The following is a 13527-nucleotide window of genomic DNA, read 5'->3' on the forward strand; positions in this document are numbered from 1 at the left end:
TGGCTTTAGGATTTATTGTTCTTCATTCATTACCATACATTGGGGTGGTCTTTCCTGAGATGTGAATGAGCCTATAATGTGTTCCAGGCAGAGTGGAGATGATGAAGATACAGAGATGCTTAGGGCAACCTAGCCAGTAGACCTGAGTGGCTGTGGAACACTGCATTGCCATTCACCAATTATTGCTCTCCCTCCCTGGAAGGATTGTGTAGCTCCACCCTGCTGTACTCAGGCATGGCCATATGACTTGCTCTGGCCAGTGAAATGTAAGCAACAGTGATTTGTGTTGCTTCCTGGTGGAAACGTGAAGGGATGCATGAACATTGCCAGCACTCTTTCTTGTGCACACAGTTGTGTGCACAAAGTCCAGATAGAGGTTACTTTGTCTGCTACATTCCAGAGAGTAGACAACAGGGGACAGAGCCCCATCTGACCAGGGATGGATGTGTGAAGAGAAAAGTAAATGAGCCAGAGAGATGTTTTGTTACCGTAGTATAACCTAGTCTATCCTGAAAATACCAAGCCAATCACATGTTGACCTATAGCTCTATTCTCCTATCAGTTAACACAATTGTTACAGGAGGTGTGGATACTAGGTAGTATTAAGTAATGGTTGTTCTAACCTCCCATTTGGAACATTTGGATTTGAAAGGCTGTCTCCTCCTGGAACACAGCCCCAGAGCAAGTGTCTGACGCAGGGAGGGAAATACAAGGCACTGCTAACCTATAATCACAACTAAATATTATCAAATAGTAGCCTGCAGGCTCAGGGTAGGAAAATGTTCACATATATATTACAGATTATATATCACTCATACATTACTCACTTATAGCATTACAGATTACTGTTGTATTACAGATCATTATCTATCACTCATGTATTATTATATTATTCATATGTAGCATTACAGATTATTATCAATCAGTCCTCTGCTATTCTCTGTCTTTGAAAGGGAGATTTCAGGTGACGCTAAATGCAGTCATCTCCTTTCAAATCCATCCTAACTCTTTAAACGTATTATACTTTTCTGGTTTGATAAAAGCTGCCAGGAAAATGAAACACAATCAGCAAAACCTGCAAGAAGGTCACACAAAAATTATTCAAGTTTTTAAGCAAAATTTTTAAAATGACTTTTTAGGGTGTCATGGATTAATATTAGGCACCAATTTTCATTAGTTTTTGTGTGAATTATTCTCTCAGTGTTATATCTTTGTGACTAACATTCCACATTTGTACACTTCAACACTCTCTCCAGATGGGAGTCAGTCACACCACCACTGCCACCACTGACTAACCTTTAATGTTGAGAAGTACCCTAAGGGAGTAACTTTTACTGCAAGATTTAATGTCATGGGTACAGCTGCTTCAGAGAAACCTCAAAGTATAGGGCGCTTCATTTCAACAACTTAATAATTATCTCTCTTTTGCTAAAGTTGCAGATCCTTTATTTCATCAGATACCTTTCTCCCCATCTCATGCCACTCCACCCCAACAGCTACGCTGCTAGCAAGGTGCAGGGCAGCTGACCTGATGTAACATCTTGTATGAGAAACAAACGATTATAAGGCCTAGCCCCTAATATCACTGGGAGAATCACAATGGAAATGGTTTTATATAAAGTAACATCTTAGTTTCTGTTTTTTTATAAATGTATTTCCACACACGTTTTCTTAAAACAGGTTTTTATCATGCATGAGTTACATGCTATAAAATTCCCTCATTTAAAGTGTACAATTCAATATCTTAGTAAACTTATAGGATTATAAAACCACCACCACAATCCGGTTCTAAAATGTGTCCATCACCACAAAAGCTCCCCTGTACCCCTTTGTCATCAGTTCCTAATCCTGCCCTGACCCAAGTCTCAGGTATTGTACTGATTTGCTTTCTGTCTCAATAGATTTGCCTTGTCTAAACATTCCATAGAAATAAAAGGAATCATACTGGTGGTCACCTATGGCCTGGATGTGTAGAGTGGGAAGGGGACTGGGGAGATCAAACTGCTTATTGAAAAGGCTTCCATCAAGCCTCCTCATTTTAGCACCTCCCCTGCTTTTGCACTCATTTCCCAAGTACCCGGTGTTGCTCACTCCTAAAGCTACAGAGGTCAGTCATTCACAGCTCAGCCTGGAGTCAGAGTGGCTGGAGTTGAGTCTTGGCTATAACCTTAACTGGCTGTGACCTTGGCAGGTTACTTAGCTGCCCCATGCCTCAGTTTTCTTATCTGTGAAACACAGGTAATGATAATACCTATATCATTAGATGAAAACACATTTAAAGTATTTAGAAGAGTACCTGGCAGATATTTTTGGCTATTCCTATTATTTTGAGGGGTTCTTGGTTTAAATTCTTGGCTTTTTTTTTTTAGGCGGAGTCTCGCTCTGTCGCCCAGGCTGGAGTACTGTGGCCGGATCTCAGCTCACTGCAAGCTCCGCCTGCTGGGTTCACGCCATTCTCCTGCCTCAGCCTCCCGAGTAGCTGGGACTACAGGCGCCTGCCACCTCGCCCAGCTAGTTTTTTGTATTTTTTAGTAGAGACGGGGTTTCACTGTGTTAGCCAGGATGGTCTCGATCTCCTGACCTCGTGATCCGCCCGTCTCGGCCTCCCAAAGTGCTGGGATTACAGGCTTGAGCCACCGTGCCCGGCCATTCTTGGCTTTTTAAATTAGGCTGTGGCCAGGGCTGGGAACTCTGTTGCAGAGGGACTTTTCCTCACAGGGTTCTGAGCTCCACGAACCTGCCGTGTCAGCAGCTCCACTAGGATTTTGTCTTGCTAGCCTTCTCAAGGCTGACCATCTTGCTGTTCCCCAGATTCTGGGCAGGCAATGTTCAGTCTGTTTTATCCTATGCTTGGAATGTGTCCAGAAATTTTGTTTTCAGTTTGGAATTACTGCACAGCGACTGAACAGTCAGAAGGCCTTGTTTGGGTGGGAATCAACTGAGTGTCACTACCATCACCTGGGAGCCACCCATACCTACTGAGTCAGGAATCCTGGGGTGGGACCAGCGGTCTGTGGGTAAAGAGCCTGCTGGAGCATTTGGAAGCTTGCTTAGGTTTGAGAACCACAGAACATGGAATGGCTGCTCGTGGCTTGTAGTGGGAAACACAAAGTCTCGGTGGTCTCCGCCTCTCTAAGTTCTTCAGGTAGGGAAGGCCTTTCTGGAGTGTCTGCTATCTACAGACTGACACCCCTATGTCACTGTTACTGATTCTCATATGAAAGACAAATAGAACATATGTAAATATTGTACCAATGTAGGCTTTCTATGCATATGCATATGTAATTATGCACATAAATTAACCACATGAAATTAAAATAATACATATAATTAATTTACATAAATATACCAATATAAGTTATATGTAAGGATATATAATTATGTATATATCTTAATGCATGGCATCTTATATGATATGTATAAATTATATCACATAATGTAACTATATTATACGTAATATATATGTGCAAAAATATCAAGAAAGATAAAAATGGTAAACATTTGACAACTATAGGGAGAACTCACAGACAGTCTAGCAGAAATGATCTAATTAAAAGTAGCTTAAACGTTACTGTGCCTCCAGAACTGAGACTCAAGTTTACAGCAGGCCACTAAAAATTTTTTTGTATTTAAAATAATTAAAAATATATATTATATAATTATAAATTAATATGTTTATATAATTATAAATTAATATATTTATTCATGTATATAATATATAAATATATACATATACTTAGAGGCAGGCTGTCACTCTGTCACCCAAGCTAGGCTGCAGTGGGGCAATCATAGCTCACTGAAGCCTCAAACTGCAGGGCCGTTTGTTGATGGAACATGTAGGTTAAGTTAAACAAGGTTCAAGTGCACAGGCAGACTGCCTCCCACTGAGGTCTGGTAAATCTCAGCACTTTTTGTTTGGAGCCAACCAGTCAGAATGTAGTCAGAAAGTTGACATTCCTTCCACCAATCAGAAGCCACAAATTGTTGAATAACCATATTACAACTACTCAGTATGAAGCACCATTTGCAACTGTGAAGACAGCAAAGATAGCAAAAACCAAAGCTGCTGAGGTTGCAGGAAAATTAATATGCTCCTAGTGATTACTGCTAGTGGTGAAAACTGACAAAACATTTAGCAACATCAATCAAGAGTTGTAGAAATGTTCATTTCCTTGTGAATTAGGTTCAGAAATAATTCAGTGGATATAATACAAGCTGCATGTGCAAAGGCTGTCTTTTATGTCAACATTTGCAGTGTTGGTAAGTTAGACACCACCAAGTGTGCAGTGACAGCGGAGTGTCTAAGGGAATGAGCGTGTCTCGACGCCATGGACTATTATTCAGCCATGAAATATGTTTGTGGAGATTATATGATATGACAAAAAGTCTCTAAAAGTAGATCTTTTAGAGGGAAAATGAGGAAGAGTAAATTGTTTCTACATAAAACTAGATATGCAGATAGTCAAGGAACTGAAAGGAATACAGAGTCTCGTTTAAATTTTTCTAAATGAAGCAGTTCTTCTTCAGGAAAAGCTGTAATTTATTGTTTTACAAATGAAATAAGGTTCTTACATATTTCAATCCAGCAACTATTTTTGAGCACACAGTGCTCAAATATAGTGCTAGCTATACCATATAGTGCAAATTCTTGCAATTCCCTCTTCTTTTTCTGAGGAATTGTCCCTTGGGATTCTCCCTTCTGAAACAAGAATTGATTTCCTAGTATTGTCTGCTTTACAGTGTTTCTGTTTTCTTCCTCTCCTCTTGTATCTCACCTAACTAGGCCAGCATGGGCCTGGGGATGGACTTTTCCCAAGATTTACTTTGTCCCTTTTCTGTATGTGAAGTAAGCAGTGACTCAAATGTTAAATATTTGGGGTAGTGGATATGTTGTCTAACTTGATTGAAATATTCTACATTGTATTCATAAATCATAACATCTCTTTGTGGCCTGTACATGTATACAATTATAAATTATTACTTTACAGTAAAAAGGTAGGCAGTGACATGTCGATCTTTCCCCAATAGTAATAAAAATAGCTCATGCTGAGCCCACGTGGCTCTTGTGTTCTGCTCTCTGATAACCATGGCAACAGTGTAAGGCAGTGGTAGGCTGTTTTTTTTTTCTCCCTCTGTAAGGGTGAGAACTGAGCAGTGACAGAGCTGGAATGAGGACCCTCTTTGTGTGATTATTTTTGTGAGAGCACTGGGTCAGGCTAGCTTTGGTGTGACTCCCTGCTCTGTTGCCGGCTAGCCCTGTCACTGTAGAAAGTCACCTGGCTTCTACTGGCCTCATTGTTCTCATCTGTAAAATGGAGTGATAATAGGACTGTCATGGTAGAGTCATGAGGAACAATGGACCCACAGGAAGTGCTCAGCAGAGTGCCAGGCCCAGTGAGCAGTAGCCTTTGAGGAACTGTGGCCTCCACCCTAACTCTCACATATGTGTAGGGAGTTGAAGCTGCTTGGAGGGAGGGAAGATAATTTGAAACTTAGATCGTTGGAACCTTAGAAATACAGAATATGGAGGGCACTAGGGACTAGTGAGTCAGCGCTCTGACCCATCCTTGGAGCTGATGGAGGTTCAAGGTCCTTCTCTGAGGACAGGGAGCCAGGCCCTGGCCTCCAGTTGTAAGGAGCTCTCCTTGGTGCTGAAGCGCTGGGTTCCGCTGTTGGGAGCCCTGTTCCAGAGTATTCTTAACCACAGGTATTCCTACATCCAGTCCTGCTCCGCACTCTCGCATCGGGGAATGGGCATGTGGTCACCTGAGGGTCCCTGCAAAGAGTACGTCTGCCCCTCTGCCTGGGAACCCCTCCCTCTACTGTCAATACGAGGTGTGGCTCTTCTGTGTTCTAAATAACTTGTGCCCCCATTTGCTCTTCCCTGAGTGCCCAGCCATCTCACCCTTCCCACATTGTCCTGGAGAAGCTCTCTTCTGTTTTAGCCTCCTCCCAGGATGACCCCAGTCTCTGGCTTCAACAAAACTGGGACTCCCCACCCCCCAACACTGTGGTGAGGCTTGTCCTTCTCCCCACCTACACCTCAAGAGGCACCATGAGGGACCTGCTCCCATGTACCTCTCTGTGACGTGCACCCCAAGGCCCCAGGTTGCAGTCTTTCCAGGGCCTCAAGAGCACTGTGCCTGCATTTGATCCTCCTTCAGGGGCCATCCTGTCCTCCACCCCACATCCATTCCTGACTCCTGCAGGCTGTGTCCTCCATGCTCTCCCTCCTGTGCCTTCATCCTGGAATGGACCCTCTAGTTAACGATTCAGTGTCTTCTGTTTCATACACAGGCAGATGGATACCCATATCTGGGCTCTCCATGGCTGGTTCATGGTGCCATGCAGCAATCCCTTGCTCATCCTGACGCACTGGCAGCACCCTTCGCCCTCCTCTGCAGCCATTCTGTACCTTTAACCACAACTCAAATGCCTTACAGAAATGAAATCCTCTCACTTTTTAAGTACAGCCCTGCCTTTTATTTATGGTGAAAATCAAGTGTAACATCCAAATCAGACATAAAAGCTTTGAGCTTCCTACCATGGCCACAGGCAAATTAACATTCAAGCACACTCAGCATGTACTTCCCCTCAGCCTTCCAGTCTGCTCTGTGCCTGGGGGCTACCTCTTCCCATGGTCCCATCACAAGCTCCCTGGACCTCTGGCTTCCCATGGGTGTGGCCAATGGGAGGCACCAACAGGAGAGAAGAGTGGGGAAAGAGACAGGCTGGGTATTTCCTCTCTCTGGCCTCCTCTTTGTCAGTAACTTTTGCTCTCTGAAACTTCAGCTGCCCCTGACACCCTCCACTTCAAAGTTCCAGCTGGAATTCTACGGGCTCCAGTGACTCAATTTCCTTTCCATTGCTTTGGTTCTAGAAGTGGAGATGGCTTCTGAGTCTTGTGAATCCCTGGTATATCACCATCCTTTTGGGCTATGTTAACCCCATCTTTATGTCTCTTATATTAAAGTCTCTGCCTTTGAACCATTTCAGAGGGGACGGACTCCTGTTTTCTACTTGGGACCCTGAATGATCTGCTCAAGTTCTCCCTCCCTCCAGAGGATGAGATATCCCACCATCCCCACAGGGCAAGAGCTACCCACGCTCTTGACCTGTTTCCTTCCTGCATTGATTTCTCCCACTCTGCTTTGCTCCCTGCCCCTAAACACACTCCTAACTCTTCCATCCCCTGCTTAGTACTCTCTGCTCTACTGCTGGCTACTGCCCTATGTCCTACCTTTCATTTCATTCCATCTTCTGGAAAGTATGATCTTTTCGTTCGTTTCTGGTCTCATTCAGCTGGCACCATCCTGTTACCTAAGTAGAAACCGCTCCATCCCTGTTGCTAAGATGTCTGGAAATGGCTGATTGCCTCCTGCCGAGGATGGGTCTCAGCAGGTACCTTATACAAGCTGTCTGAATCGGGGTGATGTTGGGTCATGAACGTGGCTTTGGAGTAAGACTGTTCTGTCAGTTCCTCACTGTATTAGTCCATTCTCATGCTGCTATAAAGAAATACCAGAAACTGGGTAATTTATAAAGAAAAAAGGTTTAATTGGCTGACAGTTCTACAGGCTGTATGGGAAGCATGGCTGGGGAGGCCTCAGGAAACTCACAATCATGGCGGAAGGGGAAGGGGAAGCAGGCATGTCTACATGGCAGGGGCAGAATGAAGAGAGAGCAAAGGGAGAGGTGCTGCATACTTTTAAACAACCAGGTCTTGTGAGAATCCTATTATGAGACAGCACTAGGGGACAGCTAAACCATTAGAAACTGCCCTCATGATCTAGTCACCTTCCATTAGGCCCCACCTCCAACACTGGGGATTACAATTCAATCTGAGATTTGGGCAAGGACACAAATCCAAACCATATCACTCACCCAGTGTGGCTCTGGCACATTTTGTAACTCCTCTGATCCTTGGTTTCTTTTCATTCAAAATAGGCTGTAAACCATCTATCTATAGCAGGCATACATTGGTGCCTAGGGACACTCAGTCAAGGTGGTTATGACTGTCATCACTGCACTTGTTAACTATCACTGGTTTTTCTCTTTCATGACATTCATCAAACCAGGTTTCCATATTTATCCTCCAAATTCTGACCATTTTTTTTTTCTTAGCTCCCATCTGGGAAATCTGGCATTTGCAAGTTTCCACTTCCAGCCCTGACTGCTTTTCAGCTCTGGCCATCTCTGCATGGAAGATCCCCACCCCTCACACATGTTCGAAGCCCGGTCCTTGCCTTTCCCTGTGACCTGCCTGTCATGGGGATGCTCCTCATCCTCATGGGTAACACTCAACTCAACCCAATGGTCCAAGTTAGAAACATGGGCTTTACTTGGCATTCCTGTCTTTGGGAGAGGCTGGGCTTCGGGGTGCCATGGGCCCACAGTCTTTATATCAACTTTTTCTGGGGGTACTCAGCAGCAGAGTGCCACCTGCTGGAGGCTGTTCCTCCCTGGGCAGCCCACGGTAAGGAGATGAATGGGGAAGAGTGAGGGAGTGTGTGAGAGTGAATGAGGAGCCCTGCAGGCCAGGGGATACTCTCTGTGAATGGCGCTCTTTCTTCAAAACTCTCGGCAGGACCGAGGTGTGTGGGGCCTGGGTCACAACTCACTTCTGCCTCTGCTCCATCCTGCAACCTCCCCTGCTTTCCATGGAGCTTGGTCCCTAATAATCATCTTGCATTCCAAACTCTGTCTCAAATTCTGCAGACAGACTACCCAGCCTCGCTCTCTCTCACACTTCCTCATCATGGAGACAGATCCTTTACCTTCCCAGCTATCTTGAACCCGTCCCTCTCTTTCCAGCCCCACTGCTCTTGCTTTTATTCAAGCCCTTGTTCTTTTTTAACTTGTCCCGTTATCTCCCACTCCTCTCAACTTCCTAAAGCCACCGCAGGTCACTATCAAAGTGGTCTCCATAAAAGGCAAACCTGACTGTGTGACCCTCTCTCAAGCCCCTTGTGTCCGTCTGTTCTTGCATTGCTATGAAGGAATGCCAGAGGGTAATTTATAAAGAAAAGAGGTTGAATTGGCTCATGGTTTTGCAGACTGTACAGGAAGTATGGTACTGGCATCTGCTTGGCTTCTGGTGAGGGCCTCAATTGTGGCAGGAGGTGAAGGGGGAGCAGGAGTGTCATATGGTGTGAGCAGAAGCAATAAAGAGAGTGAGAGGGGAGGTGCCACATTTTTAATTTAATTTAATTTAATTTTTATTTTGTTTGAGACAAAGTCTCACTCTTGTTGCCCAGTCTGGAATGCAATGGAGTGATCTCGGCTCACTGCAACCTCCTCCTCCTGGGTTGAAGCGATTCTCCTGCCTCAGCCCCCAGAGTAGCTGGGTTTACAGGCACCTGCCACCATGACCGGCTAGTTTTGGTATTTTTAGTAGAGATGGGGTTTCACCTGTTGGCCAGGCTGAACTCAAACTCCTGACCTCAGGTGATCCACCCACCTTGGACTCCCAAAGTGCTGGGATTACAGTGCTGGGATTACACCGCACCAGGCTGCCACATTCTTTTATCCAACCAAATCTCATGTAAGCTCAGAGCTAGAACTCACTCATCACCAAGGGAATGGTGCTAAGCCATTCATGAGGGATCCACCCCCATGATTCAGTCACCTCCTACCAGGCCGAACCTCCAACACCGCGGGTCACATTTCAACATGAAATTTGGAGGGGACACACATCCAAACCACATCACCCCTCTAAGCCTCTTTGAGTGCCCAGTCCTCCTGACCCCCTCACCAACCCAACCAACTTACCAAGGATTCTGGAAGACTCTGGGCTGTTCAGGCCTGAAGCCCTTGCCCACACAATCTCCTCCTGTGAAGTCTACCTGGAGGATGCCTCCACTGGGGTCAGGGGTCACCTCCGCATCCTCAGCTCAAGTTCACTCCTTTGGTCAAGTTTTTGTATCTCACACATATTTAAAAATTCACATAGCCTTAACTAGGTTATAGCATTAATTTCAGATTTTCTGCCTTCCAGAAGGCAAAACCACCTTCCCCAGGGCCCAGCTCATGGCACCTTCTCAGAAATTTGTGGATTCTCCCTCAGGGCCTCCAGAGGAACCAGCTCTGCCCACACCTCTGCTAAATCCCAGCATGACCCATTTGGACTTCTTACCTGCAAACTGGAAGATAATAAATTGATTTTGTGGTAATTTGTTATGGCAACCATACGTGTTTAAGCATTGATTTAAAAAAGAAAAACCACAACATGCCAGAAAGGCTCTCATTGTAAATTACCCCAGACTGCCTGGCTTTGGTGAATCTCAAGTCTGACTTTAAAATGGAGTTTATTTTCCTGCTTCCTTCCATGTTATCAGAAGGCTATCAAGCAAGCCAGCATCAGAAAATTTAATTTACATTTAGCATTTTCTGTCGCAGTGGTCTCATCTCTCATCTGCCTCTATGTTGATCAAGCAGATATGTGGGCTTTCTGGTACAGGGTCTAAAATAAACATGAACAGCTCCCCAGAAAGGGCAAAGGGTTTTCTCATGAGTAGGGTGTGTAAGCTTCTGTGTGGGCTGCACAGCCTCCTTTTGATGCTGAGAGGGCTTCGGGTTTTTCTTTTTCCACCTCTCTGCTACGTTCCAAAATGTTGATACTATTTTCCAGGTAAGTGAGGTTTTACCATACTACTGTGTTTTTGGAATATTAATTTCCATCTTTGATTACATATCTTTTCATATATAGTAAATTTATATTGCTATTTATATTTTAAAATGACCAATTTCCCTCCACTGGCCTCATAATAAAAGAAATAAAAGTCTCCTGTTGGCTAAAGGGTTAAGTACTTAGCTTTGGATTTTTTTTTTCCTCCCTGGAGCCTCAGAACGTGAACAGGTGTTCTACATGCCTTTCACAAAAAAAGAATCAAGGGCTAGGAACCTACGTTTTGAACGTGCATTCAGTGTACATTCATAATAAAAGCTGAACGACTGGCACATTCATGGTTGTTCCTTGATGTAAATGAACGGCTGAATGAAAGTTTAGGGGCACAGCTCACCTCCAAGAGAGACCCTCTTCACACTCAGACCTGACCAAGGGATCTCGAATTCCCTTGTAAAACAGCTTTTCCTCTCCACAGCAGCTGGCCTCTTCCTCCCGGTATCTTTGCAGTCCGGCTGGGTGTTTTTTTTTCCTTTTTTTTTTTTTTTTTTTTTTTTTTTTTCCCACACTGCCGTTGGATAAAAGATCCCGCCTTTGATTGAAATGGAATCTTCCACTATTGAGCAAGCCTTTGTTGAATGAGTCATCGGGGCGGCCGCTCATTGGCTGAGGCCGCTGGAGCCCAGGGGATTGCCTGGCACCGGCTGCAAGGCCCTGCTTCATTCACAGAAACGCTGGCTCGCTCGCTAGCCTTTTCATTCACACAAACAGCATTTCATTCACATTTTGCTGTTTTTGTCTGCATCTAATGAAGATCTCGCTTTGGGAATGATAGGGCTGTTTCGCTACAGATCTGGGGAGGACTCTGATAACCATCAAAATCATCTATGGGGTGTGCAATTGCTGTTGCTATGCAAGCCAGGGAACGGGAACAAATGAGTGCCGTGTGGCTGTTCTGCTAGGGCTGCGGCACAGGAGGCGAGCCGTGGGGACGCGTTTCCTGTACCGGGGACGCCGCGGCTCCTCTGCGCTCTTGCGTCCTAGGGGTTGGCCTCACCCGCTCGCCCGCCATGAGTGGTGCTCATTAAACTCTGCTCCGTAGAGCAGGATTCAAGACTCAGGACCTCACGTGCCCCACATGTTCGATCATGGGCGTGAGAGGTCAGGGTGACCTGAGACTGTGCTAGAACTGAATTTATTCGCTTGCTCAGAAGTTGCGGGGAAACTTTGATAGTGAGTGTTTCACTGTGGAGCAGGTGATCCTAATGCGTGAGGAAGCCTGGCAGAGCCCACTGAGGTCAAGAGTCAGAGGGCTTCAGTCTCGGGCAGACCTTTGGGGACAGCGAAAGCTCGCTCTCCTAACTGAAAGAAGGCCTGTGCATTTTACTTGCCAGCCCGAGCCTGACTCCTGAAAAGAAGGCATATTTTCCCTCCTGTGGATTTGATGTGCAATGAGAACAGCTGCATTTTTTTCCTTCCTGACTGCAGGGTTGCAAGCAGCAACTGAAGGAACATTGAAATGTATTTGTAGCATTTCTTAGGCGTTTTTCCAGAGCTTAAACACATTCAGTAGGAATAAAGCTTCAAATGCAGCCCCTTTTTTGGAATGGATTTCTGGAGCCTGTTGCCACTCGTCAAAGACGCACTCTTCTTTTTTGGAAGTGGATATTCAACTTAACCCTGGCTGAGAAAGACTGCTGTAAATTAGCAGGGGAGACCCCTTGATTGGCACTGTGCAGAAGTTCATATGCAGATTTTTTTTTTTTTTTTGAGGAACTGCATTGCCACAAAGACACTTGTCATCGCTGCTCTGTTAATTTGAAAAGAAAAAGAAAAATCTAGGAAATTGGTATTTTATGTTCACCTGAGGGTGAATATCTTTTTTGTTTTTTCTGTTTAAAAATTCCTGCTGCCTTCCAAGTCAGGATTCATCAGGATTCGCTGAAGATTTGATTCTTAAAAAGCCTTCGTCACATTTTAACGCATCGCTGTTAGACACTTTTACAGGCTCACACAGATGGGCTGAGCAGGGACGAGAAAAACCTAACAGAATAATGGGTTTCAGAAAGTTCATTTGACGATTTGAAGGAACTGGATTGGATTTACCTTTGGCACAAATGTAGATTGTGGGGGATGGGAAGGTGAAAAATCAAAGGTTGGAAGGAAATATCAGGGAAGGTAGAAAAAGGAAATTTGAGAATTGATTGGCTCTAGTGTGCTGTCAGCGGGTGGATGTCGTTTTTTTCTTCTTTTTTTCCTTTTTTTCTTTTCTTTTTTTTTTCTGCTACAGGAAGTGATTTGCAGTGCTCACCGAGCCTTTGTTGAGAAGGGTCTCCTCTCAGAGTGAGTCATGCTTTTGCTGTGAGCAGCCCCAAGCAGCTGGGCGCTCCATCAGAGGCAACTATGACTTTTGCAAAGCAAACGTGCAACCCCAAGCAGCGGTCTCCAGGGCCGGGGCTGCGCGGCCGCTGCTGTGCTGGCTTTTAATGGTGGGAGGGCACCATCCTCTTGCTCTGCTCTCGCTCTCCAGAAGGCTGTCCCGGGGCCCCCACTCTCCGTCCCGCTCCGGGGACAGTGGCTCGCCTGCTATGCGCGGCAGCCCGCGCCGGGGCCGGCACCAGCAGCGCCCGGGCGGATGCAGCGAGCCCACGGAGGGGCATGCTTCCACGCACCAAGTACAACCGCTTCAGGAATGACTCGGTGACATCGGTCGATGACCTTCTCCACAGCCTGTCGGTGAGCGGCGGCGGAGGCAAGGTTTCAGCGGCGCGCGCGACCCCTGCGGCGGCTCCCTACTTGGTGTCCGGCGAGGCGCTGCGCAAGGCGCCCGACGATGGGCCCGGCAGCCTGGGCCACCTGCTCCACAAGGTGTCCCACCTGAAACTCTCCAGCTCGGGCCTCCG

At 45.7% G+C, this 13527-nt stretch overlaps 1 protein-coding gene across 1 annotated transcript in view; it reads left to right on the forward strand.

Moving 5' to 3' along the window:
* The first annotated feature begins 12386 nt into the window (after positions 1-12386).
* SHC3 (SHC (Src homology 2 domain containing) transforming protein 3) overlaps positions 12387-13527 on the forward strand; it is a 168661-nt gene continuing 167520 nt past the window's right edge. Inside the window, exon 1 of the mRNA XM_011948031.1 lies at positions 12387-13520. Coding sequence (XP_011803421.1) covers positions 13283-13520 — 238 coding nt within the window. The 5' untranslated portion in view covers positions 12387-13282. The remainder of the gene's footprint in view (positions 13521-13527) is intronic.

This window comes from Colobus angolensis, unplaced genomic scaffold (genome assembly GCF_000951035.1).
Source record: "Colobus angolensis palliatus isolate OR3802 unplaced genomic scaffold, Cang.pa_1.0 Scaffold272, whole genome shotgun sequence".
Lineage (NCBI taxonomy): Eukaryota > Metazoa > Chordata > Mammalia > Primates > Cercopithecidae > Colobus > Colobus angolensis.